Genomic DNA, 27,598 nt, shown 5'->3' with positions numbered 1-27,598 from the left:
CGACACGACGGTGCTTACCTGATGTGGAAGTTCTGCACGTTGACATTCTTGTACGGGGCCGTCTTTCTCTGGCACCACAGAAGCAGACCTTCCTTGGCAGAGGTCTCTGCAAAACAAGGTGATGAGCACTGGCTCCCAGCTGGACCGACTGAACCCACACAGCCGAACGGAAGGTCCAGCTCAGAGCGAGGGTCAGATGGCCCGGACAGAGAGCCCCTGCAGATGTGTGCACACAGCCTGAGAGAACCTGCCCTGGTCACCCAGGAAGCAGAAGTGGCAGGACAAGGCTGCACCCGCAGCTGCTGGCTAGGCAAGGCAAGCCTGAGGGGCTGTGGCAACAGCGAAGACAGCTATGGGGCACACATACCTGCCCTGCCCACCCAGGGTCTCCCAGCTCTGGCCTCTGCTCGGGGGAAGGGAGTGCGAAGCGCCCAGGAGGTGTCCCGACCCTGTGGGAGCTCTGGCTACCACTGACGCCTGCTCCACATTTTGGCCCCAGGGGGTTTCCTCAGCCTGTGGCATACACAGGTCCTCGGAGGAAAGAGAAGCAGCTCACTGCGGGGGGTGCAGGGGCACTGTGCCCCAGATCCAATGACAAAGCCCCAAGGGGGTGGCACTCAGGAGAACCAAGGCTATGTGTACTTGCTCCCATGATTCAGGTTTTCTGACTATAAAATGGGGCCAACCAGTCCTGCTGCACAAGGGTGGGATGAGGGTCCCTGAGGCGGGGGTCATGAGAGGGAGGGTGCTCTCTGTTGCCTGGACCTGCGGTTCTGCTGACGAGTCCTGTGCAGGGCCAGGCCCTGGAATGCTGTGGGAACAGGGGAGTCCCAAGCATGAAGTCAAATGCCTGGAATGCTGACAGTGCACCCCTGGTTCAGGGAGAGCCAAGGTGGGGAGAAAAGCCTCCCAGCAGGCGCTCAACCCTCACCTTCCACGGAGATGTCCTGGATGGCGAACCTGAGGATGATGGTCCAGATCATTCCCAGGGTCATCTTTGCATTGCCGTCCACGATCTCTGCATGCAGGGGAGGGGGCAGAGGGTGAGACAGTTGCTAAAACCAGAGTAAGGCGCCTCAGGGCTCAGGAGGTTATCAGCCTTCGCTGCCGGCCATGGAGGAGACGGGGAGGCTGGGGAGGGCCGGCTCTGGCCCTCGGGAGTGGGCCCTCAGGAGGGCTGTTCTGCACGCCGCCGCAGCGGCCGCGGGAAGAAACCAACTCGGGCTTGAACAGAAGACATTTTTAGACTGAGTTTTTCTCCAAATGAAAACTGCTGAGGGCCATGGGTCTCTCCTCTAACCTCTTCTGTGTTTACAGGCTAATGTTTGAGCAAAATAAATGCAGCTGTGAGAAGCAGAAGGCTGGAGTGGAGCCAGGAGGAAAGATCCAGGCAAGGACAGAAAATCTCATTCAATTCTGGGGTTTTGTTTTCTTCAAACACCATCACCCCAGTGGTGAGGCTCTGGCACCCTCCCTGAGGGGTCCGGGAGGGCAGAGCCTTGGAATGCAGTACTCACATTCGGGACTAGAGTCTGGCCAAACTTTCCCAGCCCTGTCATTAATGGTAATTAGTTTTCTTTGTTTTTCTAAAAGCTGGGACAACATGGAGTTTGGGGTGTAAGAAACCCTGCTCTAATGAATGGAAGCTGCGAGTCCAGGCTGAGGGGAGCTGCTGGCTTCCGTCAGGCCTCACCTAGTCTGCAAAGGGGCCTGACACGAGCCCGCTGCTGATGGGGGGCCTTTGGGTGGGGGCCGCTGCCCCACCCCGCCCTAGGAGGTTCCTGGACTGGTCAACAGCGACTCTCCCAACCCACACAGCCCGTGGCGTCTGGGCACCGACCTCTGGACGTGCATCCTTCCCAGGGTCGCTGGGCCTGAGTGCCCTCCCCTCCTGCCCACAGGTGCCAGGCGGGGCTCAGGGCGGCAGCGCTCCCAGCACAGACAAAGGCCCCACTCTGGCCTGTCGGTGTCTCTCAGGCCCAGCACAAAGCGGGTGGGCGAGCGCACCCGGGCCCAAGTCACACTGGATGAGACTGTTCTGGCGGGGCTGGCGTGGGGAGGGGACAAGGAGCCCGTGGGCAGCCCAGGAGCTCACCTTCCGCCCCGATGGAGACCAGCTTGACACCCTTACTGGCGATGAAGTCCAGCGCCTTGTTCACGTTGTTGATTTTGTGCACTCTCATCTTGCCCCGCTCCGGCTTAGGTAACCGCTCCCCTGAGAGCCGGGATGGGGGGACACAAGGAGAAGCGTTAGGGTCCCCACGGCAGCCTGGGGACCCAGGGTGGCGGCCATGCGGGATTGGCTGTGACAGGGCACGGTCCAGGTAAGGTCACCTAGGCAAAGGGGAGCCTCACCTGAAATGACCTCCAGCAGGAGCATGAGCTTGAGCCCGTCTCGAAAGTCCTCGTCGATGTTCTCGATCTGGGTGCCCGCCTTCCGCAGGTGGGAGTTGCACCAGGCTGTGAAGGTCTGGGGAACAGAACAAAGAGCGCCCAGGCTCAGCGTGGCGGCCAGGGCTCTCGGCCACACACCCAGGGCCAGGCCCGTCTGGACACTGGGCCTGAGCTCTACAGTCACCTGGGCACCAGGTACTTGGAGGCTCCAGGTGGTTCACAGACCCACCAGGTGGGCATCCAGGTCTGTCAACCTGGGAGCAAGGGTTCGCTCTGCGGCACCCAGCAGACCCAAGTGTGGGGCCATGGCAGGCGCACAGGACCTGAGCGCTGACACACAGGCGACCCGGGGCAGGAAGCAGCTGGAGGACAAGGGCCTCCTGTAAATCCCAATTTCCTCAAGTCACCCTCTCTGGCCCTTTGCTGGAAGCAACAACCAGCCCCCCAAAAGGCCAGAAGCACAGCCGCTCGGAGCCCCTACAAGTCAACTGTCCTCTGTTCTCCAGATTCCACGCCAAGCCCCCAGGCTACGCGAGGGCAGCGGCACCCCTCCGGCCCCGGGGGAGTCCGCATCCCTGAGGAGTGGCTGAGACCCCAGGGCACGTGGACACTGGCACGCGGAAGGCGTGGTATCCCACGCAGGATACCAGAGGGCACCCAGGCTCCCGGTGATGGCCAGTCAGCCGTCCTGCTGCTGGCCGGGCACATCACCGGGCACCAGCACCAGGGAAGCAGGTCAGAGAGGGGACATGGACATGCTGGGAAATTCTGGAGAAATGGACGGTCTGAGAAAAACCAACCCCCCACACCGGTTTCTCAGGGGAGCCGACACCCGCCCTGCCTCGTCAACCCGCAGGGGCAGCGTGCATGTGGGCAGCCAGCCAGGAGTGCACAGGGCACGCTCCATGCCTGGGAGCAGGCAGAGGCCAACGGGGGCTCGCAAGGAGCCTCTGGCGAGCACCATATGTTTTGACAACTGTCACCAGCCAGGCTCATTCAGAACAAGGCCCCTCCTAGACACGAGGCCAACTAATTAGCACACTGCATCAGTGAGAACTGGCTCAGGGTTTCCTTCCAAACCAAGGGCACCCCACCGGCCCTGCCAACCTAGGAGGCAGCTGCCTGCCCTGCCCGGGACACTGTCCCCTCAGCCAAGCATGCCTCTGCCCTGCTCCTGCTCTTCTGAGCCCTCAAAACCAGCCCCTGGAGAGTGGCCCGGCCCGGAGACATGCAGCTCTCATCACAGCACCCCTTCCCCCCTGCCCCCCCGGGTCTAAACAACACGCCTGCTTCCCCGCAGCACGGCTGGGCTCCAAGCAGGTCCTCATCCAGGGAGGCCCGATCCCACCTCGCCTTCAGCACCCCAGGCACAGCGGGCCGGACTGCTGGTCAGGCCGCTCACGGGGCAGGCCCCGAGCTCCCTCAACGGTGTCTCCTCCTGTGAGCTGCGGCCATGCAGACTCGGACAGGTGGGCCATGGCCTGCAGGAGGGTGGTATCCCCCATCGCTCCTTGCCGGCCCCCCGCCTACGAGGCAGCCCCCAGCCCCTCCTGGCCTCACTCACGGTTACTGGACGTCATGCGCACACGTGCAAGCCCCCCGCTTGCCTCCCGCTCACGGGCCCCTGCAGCACCCTACGCCGGGCGGCACAGAACTAGGAGAGCAGAGGGCAGCGTAGGCTGGGGGCCAGCAGGGAGGACAAGCACACCCCAAGCTGAGGGCGCGGAGCCCGTCCCAGGCGCGGCTGGGCCTGCGCAGGTCTGAAGGCGCCCGCCGTGGCAGGTCTGAAGGCGCCCGCCGTGGGGGGCAGGTCTAGGCACCAAGCCTTGGCTTGCCCTGTGCTTCCAGCCAAGTGATCTGAACTACGTGGGCCTCAGTCTCCTCCTCGGTTGGACTTACCAGTGCCCACCTGCTCGGAGGGCTAGGTGGGGAGACACACTCGCAGGCGTCCGCCACTGCCTGTATTAGTCAGTGCGAAGCCGGTCGCGGGCACACATGCCGCACTGGCCGCCCACCCCTGGGCCGGGCGTGGCGCGGACACATTGCGGGAGATCTGCTCAGGACAGCACGAGCCCCAGCCTCACGTCTCCTCAAGGCCTGGCCACCCACCTGCCCTACCTCTGCACCTTTGCTCATGGGCTCTGGGTGGGGCTGGGGTCAGAGAGCTGGCTTCAGATTTCGCTTCTGCTATGGAGGCCACGAGTCTGGCATTCCCGGCTGGTGAGCCGGGGACACCAGCCCCTCCTCTCAAGCGAAGACTAAACAAAGTAACGCAAGCAGATCACTTAGCAGGAAGCCTGGCCAGATGAAGCGCTGCTACGCATCTGTCAGAAGGTCTATTTTTAAGTCAACGGCAACTCGGCCTCACGGCTGTCTCTGCTGGAAGCGGGCGCGGGTCCAGCAGAGCTCTGTGCAGGTGCGTGGGCAAGGCCCTGTGGCTGCCGAGGGGGGGAGGAAGCGCCTCTAGCCCCCCACACGACAGCCCCACTCTCTGTCCTCCCGTTTTCTCCTTCTGGGAGACCAGTGGCACTACTGTCTCTGGAGGCGAGGAGCCCTGCATCTGGCCTTCGTGAGGCTACCCTGGAGGGGACCAGCTGACCACAGATGGCCACGTCTCCACGTTTCGTGGCCGGGGCGCAGGAGCTGGACTTTGAACGGGACATTAAACATTCATGGCTTTTTCTATTTGGTTACAAAAATAACATTCTGCTTCAATGCCTCCTCTCCCTGCCTGGTTTAGACTCCGACCACGATGTGTGGCGTGGGGAGTGTGGGGGGTGGCTTCTATAGATGGAGGCCTCGGTGCCCACAGTACCCCCTTCACAAAATCCTCACAGCGAGAGCAACAGAGCCCCACTGCCACAGCTCTCGCCAAGCCTTGCTACGTGTCAAGCCAGAGCTGGGCCTGGGCTGAGGACAGGACGGCCTCACGGGGCTCCCCTATGCTGAGGGAGCTGTTCCTGTCGCCCAGGAGCCTACCGACTACCAAGTAACACGCTGAGCCGCACGCCAGGCAGTGCCGGCCCCTCCTCTGGATTCAACCCGTCTCCCCTCACAACCACCCCAGGAGGTGGCTGCTGGCATTTTCCAGACGAGGAAACCGAGCGTCTGAGAGGGGCACACAGGGAGCCACACGCCCGGGGCTGGGCTGGCGGCCAGTACTCGGGCTCTGCAGCCCACACTCTGCCCCCTCCATGCCACTCTGAGAGGACCAGAGAGGGAAGCTTCCCTTGAGGTGACTCTCAAACTCCGACTTGAGAACGAGTGGTTCAAAAAACCAGGGTGACTTTCCAGCTACGTGGGCCCCCACGAGCTAATGCCCTCCATCCAGTAGGAGGGAAGGGTCTGGCAGAGGAGAGGAAAGAAGAGAGTGAGGGGAGCCAGGCTGCCAGGCCCATCTCAAAGGTCGCCTCGGCTAGTGCATGTGAAGCTGAGCTGCTGGCACCAGGGTTCAAGCGTGATGACCAGGGGACAAAGAGGTACAGAGAAGCCTGTGAGAAGCCTGGCAGGAGGAGAAAGCAGGAGCCAAGGGCGACACTGACAGCGGTGGCTCAGAAACGCAGCCTGGAGGTTCCAGTGTCACCTGGGAAAGGCCCAGGGCCGCTGCCTCTGTGGGGAGCAGGACAGGAAGGTTGGGGCGTCTCGCTGGGGGCGGCACTGACTCAGCCGTGGCCTTGTTCCTGGCGCCTCACCCAAGGGGTGCTCACCACTTTCACCTGACAGAGCCCGAGTTGGAGCCCCGATGAGGGAAGAAGCAAAACACAAGAATTACATTCTGATGGGGGGAGGAGGAGCACGCCAAGGGTAATTATGCTTTAATTGCTAATTGCTAGTCCTGACGGTTTGCACATGGTAGCGCTTTAAAGCCTCCAACCGGTGACAACATGAGATGTTATCAATGCTACTTTACAAATGAGGAAACCGAGGCAGGGAGAGGCTGACTGGCCCAGGGCCACACGGCTGATTCCACAGCGTCGGCATGGCGTGCTAGGTACTGACCTGACAGAGCAGATCCAGCAGAACTGAAGCAGAGGGGCCCGGCCCCCTCCACTCACGGCCACCCCGCCCCCCTCCACCTGCACCGGAGGCGAGCTCATAGCGGGGAGGCACCTGCTTCCCGAGGGAGACGGCCCCGGCCATGCCAACAGGGGACGGCGTGCCCAGCCCGACCCTACCATCCTGAGGAGGGAGCTCTACTGGCCCCTGCCCTATGCCCTATGTAGGGAGAATACGGACTCAGTGTCTGCAAACACAGCAGGGAAAAGCCACAGAGCAGGGCCTCCCGAGCCTGCCTCTGCACGCTGGGTGCCTGCGGAAGACTCTTCTCTGGTTGCTAAAGTAGCACAGGGTGTGTGGGGGCCCGGGGGAGGAAGCGTGGAAGGGGAGAGAAAGATGAGCCACCGCGGCCACTCCCTGTGCCAGGGATGGCTTGGGGGGGGGCAGAAGGGTTTCTGCTTTGTCACTCTGGGCGTGGGGGGAGGGGGAGGAGGGCTAGCATCGCTGGCCATAAAGTCCTTCCTGTGTCACAGGGACCCCTCCCTGCGGCCAGGATGTGGGGTGGCTGGGTGAATGAATGATGGACATTGTTCAGGAGGTGACCTAAGCAGCTTGGAATGTGGCGGCAGCCGGCTCTAATGAGGCATTCCTGGTGACTCCTGCCCCCCTACCCTCCCCAGAGGTAAACCCCTCCGGTCTGGGGCAGTCGCTGAATAGGACACAAACGCCTGAAGACACACAGGGGCAGGCCAGTGGAGTTCTGAGCCGAGAAGAAAGGATCCTGGTGAGATGCTGCTGACCCAGCTGAAAAAACTTTCCTTCCCAACGACTTCCTGTTACAAAACACCCCTTCTTGGCACTGGAGGGGTAGGTGATGTGGATGGCGGGAAGCGCCTGCTGGAAGCTGGAATCCACTAGCCCAGAGTAAAGGGAGTCTGGGGCCTAGCAGGAGGCTGGTGAGTCCCTGGGTGGGGGCACCAGCGGCACAGCTCCGGGGTCGGGGGCTGTGTCCCCACCCGCACGGCCACCGAGCACACGTGGGGCCCACTGACTCTACGCTTGACCAGATTTTAGGAAAAACTGTTAGCTGCCTCCTGCAAGCGGCGCACCCCCTTAGCAGGTCACAGGCCAGAGGCCGGGCCCAGAAGGCCCAGCTCCTCTCATCCCCAGCCCCCAGCTGCCTGGAATCGGTCACTGTAAACTCCCTAGGGTGCTGGGCTTTCTCAAACCTCATCTCTGCAATACCGTGTTGGGTCTGCCGCTCCGCTGGGGCACAGGCTGCTTTGAGGGGGAGGGCGCCGTCCCACCTGCTGAACTCCCACCTTGCCTGCCGTGGCCTCTGACGCTGCCCATGGTTCCAGTGGCCACGGGTCCTCAGGAAGGGTGTCCAGGGCTTAGGCACAGGGGAGGAACAGCTATTTATTCCACAGGGAAGCAGCCACCCTCCTCCTCACCCATCTGTGAGGCTACTGCCAGGCCACAGGCAAGGCCTGGCCCCAGGGGGGGCATCTTTTCAGTTCCTGAAAGCAGAGATGCCTCCCCTGGGCTTTATCACCAACTGTAAAGGCGCTTTCAGGCCTGACCACTGAGCCTTCTGGAATCTGGGTTACCAGTAGCCCAAGCGAAAAGGTGAGTACCCTGGCAACACCCGCATGGATTCATCCAGGGAGTCCGGGGAGCGTCCGGAACAGCCAGAGATTGCACATGTGAGCACTTTTTGAAGATGCCTGGCCTTTATCAGATTCAAAGGAGATGAGAACCAGGGCTGGGTTGAGAGAACGGAAAGAGAGCTGGTGGGGATGACACACCCACAGCTCAGACGGTTGCAGCAACATGGGCCTCCAGCCAGCCCCCAGCTCGGTGACGACAGCCCGCCCGGCCGGGATCCCAGCTCCATAGGCCGGGGCAGAGTGGGCGTGCTGCACGCCTGCCCCGTGACCGCACTGCCCAATTTGAAAGCAATTACAGGGGAATATGGAATGCTTACGTCCTGGCCTGACGCTGCCTTATTCGGAGTTTTCTCGGCCTACTTGAAAAAGCTCTGGCTCCCCAGGCGGAGAGGTATAAATACCGCACAGGGCAGTGAGCATTCCAAGGGCCCTCCGTGTCCATCCAGAAACCAGCTCGTCCCCCCAGGCCCTGCCAGGAGCCAGCGTTCCCACCTCAGCCAGTCTGACAGCTGCGCGTCGTTGCTGGAACAGGCCAGTTTGGGAATGTGGTCTCTTCCTCGAGGAAACCCTGGTCTGAGACTCAGCCAGCTCTTTACAAGGCTGGCTGCTTCTCACAATTTGGGCCTGGCCTCAGGTGCCCCCCAGAAGGCCCTCCCTGACCTTGCTCTCATTCTTTCATTCACTGCACCTGATGCCATCAAACTATATCCCCTGTCCTTATCAGCACCTCTGTCCAGCCTGCTGCAGGACCCACCCCCAAGGAGGCACCAAGCTGCTGCTGCGTGGCTGCCACAAGGCGACACCCAGCAGCCACATGGTAATGGGACATAATCATCAGGTCTTTTTCTTGATTCTAGAGATCTGTGAATCATGGCTATACATCAGAATTCCCTGAGAGCTTTTCTGGTTTTCTCTCCCTCTTTTTAAACATTTTTTCCTCTGAGATGGTATATGGTGCCTCAAGCCATCGAGCTTTGAGACAGTGTTACACAGTCCAGGGGCAGGTATGGGTCCGCTTTTCAGAGTTTGGGGAGCCAGCATTTTTTACCGAGCTGTGAATCGCACACCACAAAATGTGCCCCTTCTTAGAAGTCAGTGGGTTTTAGTAGTATATCCATGAGGTGGTACAACATGGTCATCACCCCAAAACTTAAGTTGTTGCTCCTTATCTCGCGCAAACACTGAACTTCCTCCCGCCTCTGCATGGGCCTGTCCTGGACATTTCTCCAAAAGGGAATCACAACGCGTGCCCTTTGCAGCGGGCTGGGGGCACGAGCCAGGCCTCGACCCTTTCTGCCTGCAGAACAGCCCATCGCAGGGGTGTGCCGCATTTTGTGTGTCCCTTCCTGGGCTGGGGGGCGTGAGGGTAGCTCCCTGCCTGGCCTGGGATGTGCTGTGGTGGCCCTGAGGTCCCACTTCTCCTGTGTGGCCCAAAGCGTGTAGCTGCTGGCACTTAGGGTGACAGAGTTTCCCCCCTTGGGGACCCCAGGCCTGTTGGTTCTGCACTCCCACCTGCCCACACCCTCACCATCACTCGGCCTCCGACCTTTGGCTCGGTCACCCTCTGGGCAGAGGTCCCTATCTTGCTGCATTTTGATTTGCATTTGATTTGACAAATGGTACTGAACAGCTCATGTGTTCACGGATATCTGTATCTCTCCTCTGTAGAAATGCCTATACAAATCCTTTGCGCACCCCCCCCCTTTTTTTAAAAGCGGGTTATTTGTTTGTTGTTGCACTGTAGAATTCATAACATATTCTGGAAACAAGACCCTCATTAGATATATGACCTGCCAAGACTCTCTCATTCCAAAAATTTCACTTTCTTAATAGCCCTTTGAAGCAAAAGTTTTTTAAAAAATATATTTCTTTACATCATTCTTCATTTTTGTACAATGTATGCTTTTTTCATCTCTCACCACCAATTTACCCATATGCCATCACCATGAAGCAAAAATCTTCAATGTTGATGAAGTTTATTTTTTAATTTGGCTACTCATGTTTTAGGGGCTGTGCCTGTAAGACAACGGCAACTCTAAGGTTGTAAGATGACTGCTCACATCTTTTTCTTCTAAGTTTTGGTGCTTACTCTAGGGTTTTTGATCCAGTTGGAGTGAATTTGTTTATGTGGGTATCATCCCATGGCCTCAGCACTATCTACTGGAAAGACTTTTCTTTCCCCTAACTGCCTCACACCTTTTTGAAAGTCAAGTGACAATTAGTGTATGGGACCAGGGAGCTTCTTTAAAATGCCAGATCTTCACACCAGGCCAAAGCCAGATTCCCTGGGGGTGGAGACTGGATAATGAAAAAAAAATTTAAGATTTATTTACGCACACAAGAACTGGGGTACAGGCCAGAGGTTTAGGCAGTTAGAGGATTCACCAGAGACAAAGTGGGGACCAGAGGGTGAGACAGGAGAGGTCTGCTGCTCCACGTGGGTCAGGATCGCACTCGTGGCTGCACTGGCTGCACCACCAGGGAGGGCCATGGATAATGAATTTTTATACAAACTCACCAGGTGTGTCTCACATGAAGATGGGGTTGAGAATCACCTCTTGGTTCCACCCTTGTTCTAGAAATGAGGAGACTGAGGCACAGGTAGAGGCAGAGAGTCCTTGCCATTGGATTTGTGAATCTAAACTGGACTCTTGAAACTAAGAGAAACCCCAAGAAGCAGGGGACAGGCAGGCTGCAGTGAGGGGTGCCCTGGTCTGAGCTGTGTCTATCTTAGGCAGTCCTGAGTTACCCCACACATGGAACACCAAAGAGCCTGCCCGGAGTGACTCAGATGATACACCAAAGAACTGGGTCCTCCCCACTCAAAGTCCACAGGAAGATAAGAGTCAGGGCCAAAGGCAAGAGGGGCCCAGGGTAGAGCAGAGTTCAGCTCTCAAAGAGCCTTTCAGCAGGAGGAGATGGGTGAGGTCTACCCTGAAACAGCTACATCCAAGAGGAAACCTGCACCCCAAAGGCGGTCTTTCAGCCAGGGCGGCAGCAAAGGCGGGACCCTTTCCTTTGCCTCGTCTGGACCCATCTGGGGTCCAGCATTATGCTGTGAAACCATGGGGCACAGGAGGCCCTTCACCTGGGGAACAGGCAGTGCGTGCCACAAAACCCCATTTACTTTCCATGGTTTATAGCTAAGCTCAGGTTTCTGGGAGGGAGGGGAGATTAATGACCGTCCAGTCTGAACTCTGATCCTTCAAATCGACTTGAGACTATGAGGCCTGAGCAGACTGCACCGACCGCACCGGGTTTTGGAATCAGCACTAATCTGAAACCATCAGCCCACGGACTTGCAGATAACAGGCACTTGGCATGTGGGGACAAAAATCAGAGGGGCCACTGATGTGACTCAAGTGTCATTCAGGTAACAGCCACTTTTGCCGCCACTGAGGCCACATCCAGGGAAATCCCTAACAGAAAACAGAGGTGCAAAGAGCACTCCACACAGGCTTCTGGGGTCAAGACAAACCTAACTCAGGACCGCCAGCGGGCCACGGCTCTGCTCCCGGAATCCCCACATTCCACCCACTGGGCCTTGCCGGTAGAGGGCACACCGCTAGGCCTGGTAGTGGTCTCCAAGCGCCACATAGTTTCACCTTCCGACAACTAACTGCAACTCCTCCTTGGTGACCCTTTTCCTTTTTTCCTCTTTTCAGATATTCTGACTCCAGGGTTTGCACTCTACCCAGTTAGTCAGAAGCCCTCTCTGGCTTGGGTGAAAGTGCGCGCTCTTGGCGGGTGGGGTGGGGAGGGGATTCCCTTGTGGGTGAGCCCCATGGCTAGGGTGGAGCCGGGATGTTCTTGCAATCTGTGTTCCTGACATGCTGGGGGAAACAGGAGCCTGGGACAGGGGCCCAGACACGCACTGGTTCACGACGTCCTGCTGGCTCCCCCCTCGCAGCGCCGCAAGGCGACCCCTTAGCGAAGCAGGGAAGGCCCGAAGGCCTGCAGAGTAGAGGGCGCTGACATGCAAGATCAAGTCCCCTGGTCTCTGACGGCCCAGCACTGGGCTCGGGGCCCAGGGCGGTCTGGGATTGGAGGCTGCCAGCCCTGCTCGGCGCCCTCTCTTTGGGGCTGGCACCCAGCAGGGCTCACCGGCACTGCGAGGGGCTGAATGAATGCATCCGTCCATTTGGGAGGCGCCGCAGGCCAGAAATTCCAGGCTTGGCGCATGGAGCTTGCGGGGGGGCTGGGGGGTGTGTGGGGTGTGTGTGCAGCTGGTGGCATTGGGAGCCTCTCGCCCTCAGCCTCGTGTACGGAGACACTGGCTCTACTCGTGACACCAGGATGGTGTATGTATGTGGGGTGTGGGGGGGGAGACAATTTAAAAAATATATATATATATATATTTATTATTTATGCATACAAGAACTGGGGTAGAGGCCAGAGGTGCGGGTGCGTTTCTGTATTCACACAGAACTAGTAGGCTGGCTGAAATTACTCCTGAGGGAAGCAGCGGGCAAGACAGGAGAGGTCTGCTACGCTATGTGGGTCAGCTCCCTGGCCGGGGACCGAACTCCTGCCACTGTCACTGCAGACAGCTCCATAGTGCCGCACTTAACCCTCTGCACCACCAGGGAAGCCCAGGGGGGTTGGGGTGGGGTGGGGCAAGAAACCACTCTGGATTTGGGAAGAGCTCCCCTCCCCCCCTTTTTTAAACCATATTCATTCCATTTCAGACCTCTTGGACACACGAGATGGATAAAATTTAAAGTGTCTTGGGAGGATTTAAAAAAAGAAAAACCAAAATAAGGTGCTATAGCCAAAGGGTAATTATAGGATTGGGAGGAACCAGCAAAGAGGACTGAAACCTCTGACTCATAATTGCTCCATTAAAGTGGTGAAACCGTTTGCCCTGGCAGAGTGGCAGAGCGAGACTCTCACCCTGGCTTGCCCCACCTGCGAGCCTTCCTGGGGCTGGCACGGGGCCGGCCAGACCACACAGCAGTCGTAGGGGCAGCTGTCTCCAGGAGCTGCGTGACGTCAGGGCAGATGGGGCCCTGCCCTGCCGCTCGGGGGCAGTCCTGCCGCCTGGCCCTGCCAGGGAGGAGTGGCTTGTTGTATTTGGGGAAGAGGGGTCTGAGGAATGGGGTACTGCCATGACAGTCTGGGTCCAGCTTTCCAGGGAGGGACCTGGGTCCTGAGTCCTTGCAGAATGTGAGAACAGGGTTCCAGCTCAAGCTGCCCCATTAAAGCTATTGAGGGGCTGACCCTTAAGTAAAGACGGGTGGGGCTCAGGACTGGCAGACCCTAATACCACTGAATGGATGACTCACTTTTATTGAACACTGACGGTGCACCAGGATTTGCTCTGAACGCTCCATATTTACAAAAAGGCTTTCACAACAGAAGCCTCTGCCCAGGGCCACGCAGCCGCCAGTCAGAGCTGGGACCCCCGTGTCTCCTAATTAACCTCAAGCCCGGCCAAGGCTGCCTTCCTGTTGGCTTTCTCGCTCAGTCAAGCCCCACAAGAGGCACCGCACAGTTTCTCTCTTTTGATTCACTGAGTGAGACACAAAACCAAGAGCAACCCAGGAGGCCCCTGGCCAATTCCATCAGCCACAAGTACTGGGCCTCAAGGGTGAGTCATGGGGGAGGGCAGGCAGGTCAGGTGACCAGGCGAGAATCAGAGCTATGCTGAGGTGGCCTGGTTACCTTGACATTCCTGTGATTCTGCCAAGGTAAAAAAGTAACCCGAGCAGTTTGCCTTATATGGGCACAATGACAGATTTCGACTGACAACGTGTTAACTGACCCTGCCATCAAATCCTTTCCCGGACTGCACAGGAGACGCCAGATAAAGCCATTCTGAGAGTATAGGAAATAACAATTTATGACGGGCCATTGCCAGTGACTCATTAAACAAAGGTGCAGCCCAACTGCCATTGTGTGCCCGGGGGGGAGGGGGGCCGGGCTCCCAGGCGGGGCAGCGACCTCACTCTCCTTCCCACACGTGGCAGGGCAGGCCTGCCTGGACCTCTCTGTGCTCCACACAGGGCCTGGAAGAAATCAGCTGCAGGTTGGAACGTGACGGCCAGTCCCCCATGGGTCCCAAGAGCCCTGGCTACCTACTGTCTCCCAGAGGAGCCCCAGAGGGAAGAGAGGCACAGGAGCTGCGCTGGGACACACAGCTTTCAGGTCAGCAGAGAACAGAGCGGTTATTAGGGCCATGGGCCTGGCACTGCGCGACAACCAAAGAGGCCTGCCCAGCCTCACAGAATCTGGGAGGGTCACCCCAGTTTGGATCCGAAGTGCCAGCATCAGGTAACCCCTTCCAAGTAGTCCCCAGCCCCCCAGAAAGGTGGGATTCACTGCTCTGAGCCTCTCTGACCAATGGATTAGACATTTCTGCTTACCTTCCATGCAGGAGACGGGGCAGGCGATGTTAAGATAATGGGGGGAGGGGGTGTACACAGGGTAATGCAATGAACAGTAACTGGAGGAGGGGGTTGCTGAGGGAAGGAAGGGAGTTCACCCAGACTGGGAGGACCTGTGGAGGTGACATTTGAGCCTGAATGAAGAGAGGGACAACCAGCTGTTGACTGAGGCGGGAGAACCTTCCAGAAGGAAAGGCCCCAGGCAGGAACAGGCCTGATCATGAAGTGCCTCTTAGGTTATGGGGTAAGGAGTGAGGGGGTAGGTCTAAGGCCTCTGGAGGGTCATAGAGAGGAGTCACACAGCCAGACGTGTGGCATGGAGACTACCCGCCACCCGGCGGGCGAAGGCACAGCCGATCGGACCCGCTCCTCCTCTATAGAAGCAGGTGGGTCAGGGCTACAAGGGCTGCGAGCCCACAGCATGAAGCTACCTCTCCAAAGTGCAGGCGCAGGCCCCACCCCAGCCATCTTCTGGAGCGTGAACCACAGTGGATTTCCCAGAGGACAACAGCAGGGGGCCACTTCCTTCAGTGGAGTCCTGGAAGTGAGCAAGGGGTGACTTTTCAAGTGTTCCTTCAAAAGAGCACTGCCTGGAGAGGCGCCAGGGTGAGCGATCCCCCCACTCGTAGGCTCAGAAACTCTTTTGATCTCATTTATCATATGGCAGAGCCATATCTTGCGAGGCAGGCTCCATTTGAAAAGCAGCCGTGCTATTGAAAAACATCATGGCTTTAAGTCTTAAATCCTCCACGTGAAATCCATGCCAAATGTCTGTGGTCCCTTCCACGGTAGCCCCTGTATCCCCCTGGATCGAGGGGAGGATAGGCCTCTGTCAGGCTGAACTGTGGAAGGGGAAGTGGAGTTTCTGGTTGCACTGACGTGAAAACCACGTCCCTCTCCTCCCCTGCTAAAGCCTTTGATCCTCTCTGCTCCGTGGGTGGCAGGCGGCTGGAGGAAGGCAGACACCACATGTGCCGCTGTTCCTTCCAGTGCAGAAGGCTGGGGCCTGTTCCCTTCTGTTAGGTGGAGCAACAAACAAAGGCAAGATAAGAGCCCTATCCCAGAGTTCCCCCAGCCCCAGTGTCTGGCCTGGGGCCACAGATGAGCCTCGGAGGAGAAGGAGAGAAGGCATCTGAGCCCAAGACCTGTCACAGCAGGCAGCCACTCTCCTCCGTGGGAGCCAACCCTTGCCCCAGTGTCTTGATGGCCATAGTGTCCTGTCCTCTCCACAAGAGAGCAAAGGAAAAGGCAATAAGAACAGGTCAAGAGAATAAGACAGTCTCAGTTTATTTAACCAGACACCTAGAAGGCGAGGCTTGCCTTCAGGTAGCTTCCCTGCTACGGGGAACCAAGTCAGGACATGGACAGAGAATACGGGGCGGCCAGGGCCTGGGGAGGCCAGAAGAGGCGCTCGGGCGGGATGCGGAGCTGCCACTGTGGAGTGCCAGCCGAGGACAACGGAGGTCGGTGACATCCGATCCAGGCCCCGAAAGAGGAGCTCTGCTGACTGGTGGTGACCTGTGAAGAAGGCTGTTCCCACAGAGGAACATCATCAGCAAAACCCACAAACATGCATAAGTCTGAGGACCCCTGAGGGGACATGGCAGGGGATGGTACCCGCTGGTGTCCAAAGGCAGAGGCCAGAGAACTGGGAACTTGCTCTTTGGGCAGCGGGGTGGGAAGACTTCTCGGGATGACCTGGTTAAATTGAGTCTCAGAAAGATAATCTCCACGGAGCCACAGGGGTGAACTGGGAGCCTGGAGTGAAGCCAGTCAGGAGGCCACCGAGGGAAACCTGGACAGACTAGCTGCGGGGGGGCCAGCATCAGCTACCCCGGCAGTACCCCAGCAGGCCGGTGCTTGCGGGCGTCGCACCCCGCCGGGTGGGCTTGGCACTTCCCCGACTCCCTGCCCGGGTGGCGAGCAGCCGCTGAGTCCACGCCAGGCAGAGGACATTCAGATCTGCACTGACGAACGCGAGTGTGTCCTGAGTTAGGACAGTAACAGCAGCAGGAGGAAGGTGAGGACTCTGAGGGTCTGTGAGAAAGTAAGTCCCGGTCTGTGCCATTACAGGGAGGAGTGACAGGGTGATCCCCACGTTCCTGGGTTGGGTGACTTGTGGGCGGGCTGGCGTGGAAGCCCCATCTGAGAACGGGTTGGGGGCCAGCCCAAATGGTGGCACACGCCGTACAACCTGCAGGCGCCCGGAAACTGGGGTCTGAAAGGTGGCCGAAAGGCCATCTGTTCCCAAGTACACTCAGTGACACGTGCGAATGTTTCCTGAGCTCCCCTCTGTTGTGGTCAGGCACGGAGCTGGCACTGGGGCACAGGAAGGGATAAATCAAGGTTCCTCCAAGGAAGACCTCGAAGCTTAGCAGGGACAGAGACATGTTAGTAAACAGCTGCTCTGGACGGTGATAAAGGCGTCGGCACTGGAGCCCGGGGAGCAGCCACACACCGCACAGGGAGGTGGGGGGGCGGGGGGGGGAGGGGACACTCCTCCTGCTGGAGGCTACTGGGAAGTGCCCACACTTAAAAGAGGTGGGCAGAGGGAGAGGATGCAGAGGCCAGGTGAGGTGTGCAGTCAGAGAAGCAGGGAGGAGGTGATGTCAAGCAGGCCAGCGGGGAGGGGCGGTTGGCTTTTTTCTTAAGCCACAGTCAGCAATGTCCAGTATAACGTTTGGTGTGTGGTTATATAAACAAATATACATGTGTCTATTAGGAAAACATATGGGCACTATTTATGGGTGATGTCCGAGGTTTCCCTTAAAAATACTTGGGAGGAGAGGTGGTGCTGGGAGAAGCTGAGGACACACGTTTAGCAAAACACAGCTCGTCGTCGATACTGGGGGACAGGTCCGCAAGGATTCTTTCCGTAAACGTGCGTGCTCCTCTGAAAGGCTGTGACGTGCAGAGGTTGAGAGGGGAGAGTGGGGGCTTGCACCCGCACGGCGCCTGGCACACAGGAGGTGCCAAACGCTGGCTGACAAGGCAGAGCGCCCACCCCTCCGGCAGAGACCGGTGGTCCTGGCCCTGGCCATCCAGAGCACCACCCTGTTTTCTCTCTTCCGAAAAGAGAGCGCCTCCCCCTCCTCCCCCGGCTTCAGGTTCCCACTGTTCCCCTTCTCATTATCCAGCAAAAGGCCTCTGGGGCAAAGCGGCCCTTTACAAAGGTGTACACTGAAGCACACCTTCCTACCCTCAAACGAACAAGCCATCTCTTTCTTGCTTTTCTCCTCTCCTGCAGAACAAGGTTACATTTAAAAGGAGAAACAGTCTCAGGTTTTGTCTCCCCACCAAAGAGAAGGTCCCAGGGGCCTGGACTCAGGACGGCGTGGCTGGTCCCCAGCACAGCTCGGCTCACAAGGCAGGGAGGGCAATGGGCAGGGACACAGCAGACAAAGCCCAAGGCCAAGGGTGCCAGGGGAGAAACAGGGCGACCGTGCTGCTCTGGGCGCCCTGGCCTGGAGAGCACCGAGGAGCTATCGAATTCTGCCCTACGACATGGCCTCGCCTCTCTTTAGATTTTCCACGGTGATGACTTCTCCGCCAGAGCCTCATCAATAACAAAGGCTGCCAAGGCCTCCCTGGAGGTGCCAGGGGCTAAGTCTCAGCACTCTGAAGCTATAGGCAGCTGCTGCACTCTGAGTTTGATCCCCGGCCAGGGAGTGACCCACATGGAGCAACAGACCTCTCCTGTCTCCCCGCTGCTCAACCTCAGCAGTGTTTCAGTGGATCCACCTGTCCTGCTCCCCACTCTGTCTCTAGTGAATCCTCTCAACCCCCACCTCTGGCCTGACCCCAGCTCTTGTATGCATGAATAAATAAAATAAACCTTAAAAACTAACAATCGCGGCCCTCCCTGGTGGCGCAGCGGGTTAAAGCACAGCACTGAGAAGCTAAAGCCACTTCCGCATGAGTTCGATTCCCGCCTGCCCCGGAGGTGACCACATGGCGTGGCAGACCTCTCCTGACCCGCCCGCTGCTCCCCTCAGCAGTGTACTTCGTCGATCTGCCTGTTCTGCTCCCTGCTCTGTCTCTGGTGAATCCTCTCACCCTCCGCATCTCTGGCCTGTACCCCAGTTCTGTACGAATAAATAAGTAAATCTTAAAAAAAAACAAAACAAAACAAAAAAAAAACTAACAATCGCCTCCAGAGGTGGCCCAGACCGTGCTTCCTCTCCAGGTGGGCGTCTAGACGCAGCCCAGGACAGGGGACACAGCCCCGGGGCTGTCCTACCTTAAGCGGCCTCTTAGGAAGGCGGCCAGCCAGCCTAACCACAGGGCTCTGCTCTTACCATCCCAAGAAACAAAACACTTTGTTGTCTTTTACTATATAAGTTAATTTGACCTATAGGTGGCAATTTCCATAAAAAAGGGACAAGTTAAAAAAAGAGACAGAAGAGGTCTCCCTCTGGAGGCCTCATCATCTCCAGGGGCACACCCTTCTGTGTCTGTCTCCACGGTGGCCTGGCGCTCTAGTCTGGGCCTGGCACACATACATGGACATGCGGCTCGGGTGAGTATTCGCAAGAAAAAGGGTGGATTCTGTTCTGGAACCTCCCCAGGTTGCAAGGACACCTCCCTTGCTAGCCCCCTCAAACATCATCCAACCTGCGCCCCATAACTAGCAGGCCCGGCCGCAGATTCTGCAAGGACAGCTGGCTGCCCCTCTGGGTCTGCAAGTGGCCCAGAAGAGCCGCCTTCGACCTTCCAGAGCACTCAGCTTGGTGCAGAGCCAGCGTTCCGCAGGGACTCAATGGGCCTGCAGTGGTGGCTGGGCCTGGAGCCGACAATGGCCTCCTCTCAGAGAAGGGAGCAATCTGAGGGTGAACAATCCGCCCCGAACACCTGGCAGAGGCGCTTCCTGTGGGAGACCCTCAAACAGGCGGGCGGACCAATGGGAGGCGCGTCCATTCCACCTGGCTGGCTACTTACCACTCCCTCAGCCAGTGTTTATGTATGCACGCACCTACAACTGCCAGACACTGTTCCACAGGACAGGGAGGGACACACCGGGGACAAGAGATCCAGTCTCTGTTTGTCTCATGGGGTGGGGAGAGCAAAGGATGGTGTCAGTTAAAAGGAGAAGTGGAGGTAACAAGTGAGACCCTGAGAGGCTGCAGCCCGGTGCAGAGGTCAGCCCGCTGACCCCCCCGACGACTCCCGACAGACAGTAGGATAAACTCAGCAGCAAGGGCTGAGGGGCAGTGAGGAGCTGGAGGGGAAAGGGGGCTCTAGAAAGCACAAGGAGCGGAGCGGCAGCCGCGTGGTGAAGTGGCCGGGGAGGTCAGAGAACGATGTGCAGGGCCCAGCGGACCTCCGGATTTGACCCAGAGGGGAAGGACAGAGAGCAGGAGTTGAGGCTGGATACTTTGTGGGCTCCCATACGGAAAACAGAGCAGAGGCGCCAGGGCTTGTGGCCTAGTTTTGGCATCAGTGAGGGGAGCTGCTTCTCCAGCACAGCCCCAGGAGCTGGAGCCCCTCCCTGGTGGCACCGCAAAGGGACAATGAGGCTGCTTCAGGAGAGCCGTTGGGACCTCGGGGCTTCCTGGCTTCCTGAGATGAAAGCTGCCACTCGGGCCTTTCCGAGCCTGTCTGTGCTAAAGAGCAGAAGGGCTGCCTGTTTACCTTCGACATCCGGCCCGGAGGCCCTGCCCTGGTGGGAGGCTTCCAGAGGGAAGGACACATGTGGTGTTCTGCAGGATGCACAATACCTCACCAAGCTCCTCAGGGGCCCCGCCAGCCCACTCGTACCTCGCGGGGCTGCACCTTCTCCCCCAGCAAGGCCCAGGGTCAGTACCCACATCGCAGGTGCTCCGTCCACCTCTGGGGGCTGAGACAATAGGGTACAAGATGCCTTTTCCCAGGACCCCTTCCACGCTTCATGCTTCTCTACCTAGCAGCTGAACTTGCCAGAACCCAGGGCCACTCTGCAAAAATGGCTGACATCAAGCTTAGACATAAGACGGTTCTTTGACTGAAGCTTCCCAGATGAAGAAAGATTTCCTGCTACCGAAAACCCCAACCACTCACTCCTACTCCTATCCCACAAGAGACCTCACAAAGACCGCCCAATCCCAACCCCACATAATCAAACCTGACCTCTACCACGTAATGGAAGCACCCCCGAACCACTGCCTGGCTGAATCTTGACCACCTCAAGGTAGACACATTCCTGGTCCGCTCTGGAGGTGGGGAAACTGACCTTGCCCCAGGTCCTTCGGGCAGTAAGCACAGGGCCAGCATCTGAGTCTCTGGCTTCAAAGCCAGTTCAGGTGAGAGGTCAGGGCAGAGGTTCCAATGCAAAAGAACATGCCAGAGCCCCGCGGTGGCACCCCTCCACCCCATCCATATACCCTGGGAGCCCCCACTCTCTGCAGCGGGGCCTCTTGTCTGGGCAATGAAGAGCAGAACCTGACTTTTCATGGGAAACCACTGGGTGGGGGCTAAGGAGCACAGACGTGAACCTCCCCGGGCCGGAGGCCTCCCCTCTCGGCTCAGAGAACATGGCTAGTGATGTCAGAGACCCTCCCTCTGGCGGGGGTCTCTAGGCTTATTAAGAAGCAACAAACTCCAGAAGGCAACACCCCAGGCAGGCTGGCTGTACTCTCACAGTACACTCTTCAGACCAGGATTAATTCTTTGGCTGGTTTCAGACCTTCAATTTCAAAAATATCTAGTTTGTGCTTGTCTACAAAGGAATGTAGCTGGGCACCTCCCACCAGCAGCAGAGAAGCACCTCCTACGGCCATCACCTGTTCTCTGAGATCAAGCCATATATAGGCAGACAGAATCAGAAGGAGAGAGCTGTCCAGAGAGCTTAAGTCATCCTCCAAGCCCAGCCACCTCAGAGACGGCCTCCCCAGAGTGGCCCTCAACTGACGTTCCTCTCCGTTGAAGATGTTGAGGTGCGGGTCACTGGCCCCAGAAGGGCCAACCTCTAGGTCCCTGAAGCGGGGACGTCACCACCCCTGTCCTTTCGCCACCCCCAACTTCCAGGACCCAGATAGAGGTACTCTGATGCCATCAGATGCCTGGAGCCCCAGGCCCTGTGAGCCCTGGAGTTTGCTACTTGGGCTACGAAGGGAGAGGGAAGCAAATCGGCCCCCACAGGGAGAATCGGCCTCACTGCCGTCCACTGCTGGTGACCCGGGGAAGTCGCATGGCTTCTTGCTCTGTGCTGCTTCATCAGCACAGGGCCCACCAAAGGGCGAGGAGGGGGAGCATGTTGCTCCGGAGCCCATTCCCGCTTTGAGAAGGACAGGCTTCTGGGCGCCCCATTCAGGCGGGCGCCCTGTGGCGGCAGCTCCCTCGGTTTGGCTTTTGTTCACAGCTGGACATCTACTGCCCGCACATCAGGGTCTGTGCGATGGAGGCTTTCTCGCTGCTGTACACGGGAAGCTCTGAGGCCTGGGGCGGCTGCTTTTCCTCTCTGGCCTGCCCCCTGGGCTGCGTGCCTGTCTCAGGCTGGTTCATGCCTCCAGGCGCCTCCCAGGCTGGCTTCTGCTCAGCCCTCAGGGCCACATTTCTCTGCACCCTCTCAGAAAGGGCCCCCAATGGCTCTTGCCCAGCCTATGGCGAGCCCCCACAGCACCCTCTTCAACACCTCTGCTCCTCTCCTTCACAAAAATAACTATAATTTAGAACACTAAGCACTTGGGGTTTTTGTTGCTGTTGCTGCTTAGTGCCTACTGCCCCCACCGCGCCCCCGCCCTGGCTGCCCCGTACCATGCTAAGGGCACGTTCTGGACAGGTACTGGGGGCCCCTCCACCCAGCCTGCATCAATCTGAAACATTAACCAGTGGGCTGCTCCTCCATGCCCACCAATCGCCCTGCCTCTGCCTCTTTCCCGCCTCAATCTGCCTCCCTCCTCCTCTGTCCCAAACCCACAGATGGAGGAACAGAACCTCGTGCCCCACACACCCCTGTGGCCTGTGGGGCTGTAGCGAAGCCCCCTTCCAAGAACTCCTACTGCTCTGGTCTCGCCCTAAACGAGCTCCAGGCTGCGCGTCTGGGGAGGGCTAGAAACGTTCTCATCTTAATGACCGTGGGACAGTGGCGGCTCTACTGGGAGGACGCGGCGGGCCAGGGCCCTGGGAGGCTGCACGCGCCGGTGCCAGCTGCTTGGGTGGAAAGGCCTTTCCCTGCAGACAGTTTCCATCCAGAAAGGCAGTGAGCAATGCAAAGCATTACAACCATTTTTCCTCCAGCTATTTCTAGGCACACAAATAACATCTAAGGACTAGGGGCCAGCTTGAGAAAACAATCGAGTCAGGAAATACTCAAACCAGCGTGGCGGCAACAGAGCCCAAAAAAGTTAAAGTGGAGGGCGATGCCTTTACGGGCAGTTTCCTGGCCGTTCCCAGAGAGACAGTTCCAAACGCAAACTCTGAGGACCCTTTTCTGTGGGGGTATTAAGCCAGTGAATGGGGGCTCAGTGGGAGCTGAGACGAAATAGCACTTAGGTTTGCGAGCATTAACTATTTTGTCAGTCAGAGCATTACACACCGTGGAGCTCATCCAGAAAGCCACCAGCTCTCCGGTGTAGCTAGTGCTGTGCTCTGGACTTCGTGCCCACAGAACTGGCCTGCACAAGGCTTGCACGGCCAGCATCTTCCAGAGTGACAGTGAAGCGACCCGCGCCAGGGCCTGTTCCCGGCTCGCCTGCCCAGTGCGGCTTCGCGCACCAGGTTGCTCTGTGTGTCAGTGTATGAAAGTGTCATTTGGCCGGCAAAACAAACAAACAAACACCTTTCCAGTATTTTTCTGCACGGGTGTAGGGAGTTAGCTTGTAAAGCAGTGTACATAAGGTGAGAGGGATTTTGAGGGGTCAGTTATCTAAGGCACTAGGGAAAAGGGAAAATTCTAGACATGAAAAACCACAGGTAAAGCAACCCCTTCCACTGCCATTCACAGCCATCACGTTTCATCAGGGCTGTCGAAAGGGATTTTCTCCTTCTGGGTTAAGAAGCTTAAGCAGCAGCAATCCAGGCAAGAGGAAACAAGGAGCAAAAGGAGAGGCAAAAAACTGGGTCGGACCATATAAAAAGTCCAGGGTCAAAGGTCACAAATGGATGGCTTGTGAAGCCAAATAGGCCCCATTGTTTATGGCCTGCAGAGTTTTTTGTTGCTGTCTATTGTTGTAGGTTGAATTCATTACCCCCTGAAACTTTGGGTTTCCCAATTCTTAGAAAATGAAATTCCAGTCCCTCACTCGGACCTGGCCACAATCGGCCAAGGCTAAGTGGTGGCTGCTGGCCCTGCCACCGACCAGCTGTTGTCACCTGTGGTGTGATAATCCAGGACTGCAGGCCCTCAGCTCCAAAGGAAAGCAGGAACACACTCAGACCCATTCAGCTCGCCATGGCCCAGTGACAGGACCACCCACACGAGGTGACAAGAAAGAGCCACACGGAGTCGCCACTGTCCTCACTGTTTCTAAAAGGGGGCTGAGGACCAAGCCGCCCAGGCTCCATTTCCAGCCTCCTTGACCTTCACCCCACCACAGAACCACCGATGACCGGAAGCCCAGGAGAGTGGTACATGGCCCCAACTCTCCTGAGTGGAAACACCAAATTTCCCGGGGCACGTAGAGGACATTCTCTCCTGGCACCCCACCCAAATGGTGGGGCTGGGAAGCTGGAACGGGACAAGTGGGAGGAGAAAGGCATGGCTTGGAAAATGTTAGACACCAAGACACTGGCTCAGTGGGGGCCTGAGGCACGACCCTGCCACTACCAGCACTTTCCAACGGGTGTTGAGAGTGAGCAGCTGAAAGATCAGAGAGCACAGAAAGTTCTAGAGATTGCTGGCAGGGCTGCGACTGCCTCTCCCTCCTCCCCCCAGACTTTGCTTCAAGCCACCTCATGAGGCTTCTGCTCGTGGAGCAAGTGAGGCAGCATTCCAAGAGCCTGCTTCCAGTGTCCCCAAGGAAGGAAATCCCAGGGCCACCACCAGGAGATTGAGGGTGTCAAGTCTGTCAAAAAGTCGCAAACCTCACCAATTTCCTGAGGCCACATAGCACTCAGCTTCCTGGCAGATACCACAAAATCGTGGTTCCAAGAACACAGGGCAGCTCCAGAACAAGCAGCGGCTCGAGCGCTCGTGGGCAGCCATCTTGCTAGGCTGGCTGTGGGTCTCCACCCGCGCCTCCCCGCTGCCTCTCACCCACACACGCCAAGCAAACTCAGCAGGCGTGCAGCTTCTGCGCTGGGCCTTACCCCCTCCAGAGCGGCCGGCGCCACCTAAGCTCTCCCGTGTTGAAATTCTGGCCGTCCCATTGACAGTGGGGTGGGGGTGGGGACCTGCAAACTCTGGTTTCCTGGGCCAGAAGAGGCATCCTGCCTGCCTAGGTCAGCCACCCCTCTTCAGCAACATGCCCCAAATTAGTAGTTCGTCACTGGGTCCCAAGTGACTCTTTAGCCCTGGGGAACTTAACCATACACGAAGAACTCCACACTCAGGACTCAGCTGGAGGTCGGCCTGTAAGGGAGCCCTGGACACCTGAGCTGCGGCACACGCCGGGCGGTGCGGAGATGCCCCTCTGCACCCAGGGCACTATTTAAGGCAGACTGTAAGCAGCCACCAAAGCCCACATTCACACCTACACCTCACCCCGGTCTTTGACTCACTGCCATCATTTAATTCATTGTCCGTCTTTCCCTCCCAGAGGCAGCTGTTATGAGGACAAGAGCCATATCTTTTTCACCGTATCTCTAAGCTTAAAGTTTGAGTAATGAAGTCAGTTCAGTGGGAAAAAAAAAAAAATAATAATAAAGAATACTAACAGATCACAGGATGTGAACCACAGGAAACTTGCCTGGCTCTCCTATTTAATGCTCCAACTTTCCTCTGAAGCTGTTAGGATGTTTTCTAAGGAGGAGCGGGTGTGGGGGAGGGTTCTCTAAGCTGTATCCTGAGCCTGGGCTACCATTTCATCAAGGAACTGGGCTGTGCAAAGCATGAAACTAGACGCCGCATTATAACCTCATCTGAGTAAATCACCCCTGGTTATTTGGAATTCTAAGGAACAGGCACCTCAAAAGACATAACTCTCCTTAAGCAGGCCTGCATCTTCTTATGGCTGTCTCCTGCTGTATAAATAGTAAGCCAGCTTGCATATTTCGCATTAATGTCTTGACGCAGGGCTGGTTCGAGTTTATTTTTGTTGCTTTCATTTTAAGACTGTGTTTATGCCTCTCTGTTAGCCAGAAGGAAAATGACAAGATGCAAAGCTTGTCCTTTTTTCAGAGATGCTCCAGACGCTTCCCGGAGGCACAGGGGAAGATTAACAACTCATAGATGCCAACTCACTGGCACTGGGTAGTTTTCCAAAATGGTTTTTGTGGCAGAAACAGATACATTAAACTTGTCCTGTGACTGGGTTCCCACACATAATGAAGGAGTCTCGTCGTCAGGAAAGGATCAGGAAGCAGTGACCTAGTGCCTAACTTAGCACCCTGCCTGTGGGCCACAAATACAAGTCTACAATAGCCAGTTACCCAAGTAAGCTCAAGATGGGGAACAGCCTGAAAAGGGTGCCTCTGAAAAAGCAGCTGCATTTTGAGGAGCAAAAATAGCAAGGGAGGATTCTTTTAACTTGCAAAAACAAGGAAAGTTGAACCTAGCTGAGACTATTTCAAAGACTCCCCCCGCCCCACAAGGGATTTCTCTCCCACCAGGCTTCTCAAACGCCCCACTTCTTTCACAGACATCTCCCCCCACACCCACACATTCACAAACTCGTTCTTCAGTCCCACAAACTGCCCCCCAAGGCCAGGCTTGGCCGTGACAGCTTCAAACAATGACATCACCCCAGGTTTGCCTCTCCGGCAGGGTCACCAGTATTGTTTGCAGTGAATTTCCTGCAGAGGCTCTAGAGGCAGGAAACCAGTCCTGTGCCTGGATCCCTCCGCCTTTCTGAGCCGTCCTGTCCAGTTGAAACAAAGGCTTTTTGTGTTTGTTTTTTTCTTAAAAAAAAAAAAAACACACACACACACACAAAACTTCCCTACACTTTTAACGAGCACCTTAATTACAGCTAAAGAATTAGATATATTTACGGATGACCTCATGCCTGCTCGATAATTAGCAATTTGAAAGATCTGGCACATCCTTCGGCCTGGTTCCTTCTCCTTCACTCCCTCCCTGAAGCGGCCAGGTTAATTATAAGCTTGACCTTCCCAACAAAGTAGGGCTCGCTCAGTTAAGACCCTCTTACGGGCAGAGAGGGGCTCACGGGCAGAGAGGGGCCTATTCCCCCTTCTCCAAAGTGGAGAATGGAAAACCCACTGGAGAGGGTTGTTCTGCATGGGATAATGATGTAGAAGGGGTGACAGGTTTCTGGGGAGCCCCAATCTAAGTGTCGACAAGTTTTAATTAACGCCCAGGCTAATTTAACCCTGGCACAGTCGAAGGGAAGAAAACCGCTCATCTCTGAGGCAGAAGGTGTTTGGATTTGCGGGGTTCCAGTTTTGACGGAGGGGAGCCTCCCTGAGTGGACCCTGCACTTCACCTCCCGCTGGTGTGGAACCCCAACCTAAGGGAGCCCTGACTCAGGCTGTTGCTTTCCACATGGCTCTGTACTGAGAGGGCATCCACTTGCCGGATTTGGACAGGCACAAGCCTGCGGGGGCTCCGCAGAGCCCCTCCCGCTGCCAGCAAGGGCAGCTCCCTAAAGGGTGCCCACCCCCACCCCCACCCCCAGCCAAGTCAGTTGTCCCTGGGTTGCAAACGTTTTCCAAATCTGCTGCAGGCCTGCGCCCTGTGAGGGGAGAGGCTGGGAGGCGGACATTCTCCTCATTCTTTTCCCTTATTAGGTTGTGGATCTGATTGCTTTTGGGGGGGATAGGGGCTAACTTGAGGAATGGCATCAGGAAGTGACCTCGGGGAAGGGGGGGCCAGGAAGAAGGAGGAAAAAAAGATGGAGCAGTGGGCCTGAGAAGCACTGTGGGAAGGCGGCCGACAAGAGGCCAGAAGGTCCACTGTGCCAGGGCAACAGCGCCCGCACACCTCCACGTCTGTCTGACAGCATGCTGACTGAGCCTTATTGTGGGGGTTACAGGGGGGATGCCCTTCCTGTCTCTACATCACATTCTACCAGTTGAAAGGTGGTCTTACTGAGGCTGTGGGCTGTTTCGCTCTCGAGC

At 57.2% G+C, this 27,598-nt stretch overlaps 1 protein-coding gene across 6 annotated transcripts in view; it reads right to left on the bottom strand.

Moving 5' to 3' along the window:
- Positions 1-27,598, bottom strand: part of ACTN4 (actinin, alpha 4) — a 61,559-nt gene that overhangs the window by 20,709 nt on the left and 13,252 nt on the right. For all 6 annotated transcript variants that reach the window (XM_012730627.1, XM_004690594.2, XM_012730628.1 and 3 more), the window contains exons 2-5: positions 2,356-2,470; positions 2,096-2,215; positions 932-1,018; positions 19-106 (exon numbers count right to left, since the gene is read on the bottom strand). In XM_012730627.1, coding sequence (XP_012586081.1) covers positions 19-106; positions 932-1,018; positions 2,096-2,215; positions 2,356-2,470 — 410 coding nt within the window. The remainder of the gene's footprint in view (positions 1-18; positions 107-931; positions 1,019-2,095; positions 2,216-2,355; positions 2,471-27,598) is intronic.

The sequence above is a fragment of the Condylura cristata genome, unplaced genomic scaffold (genome assembly GCF_000260355.1).
Source record: "Condylura cristata isolate star-nosed mole 26May11 unplaced genomic scaffold, ConCri1.0 scaffold00028, whole genome shotgun sequence".
Classification (NCBI taxonomy): Eukaryota; Metazoa; Chordata; class Mammalia; order Eulipotyphla; family Talpidae; genus Condylura; species Condylura cristata.
This window is presented reverse-complemented; position numbering and strand designations above follow the sequence as displayed.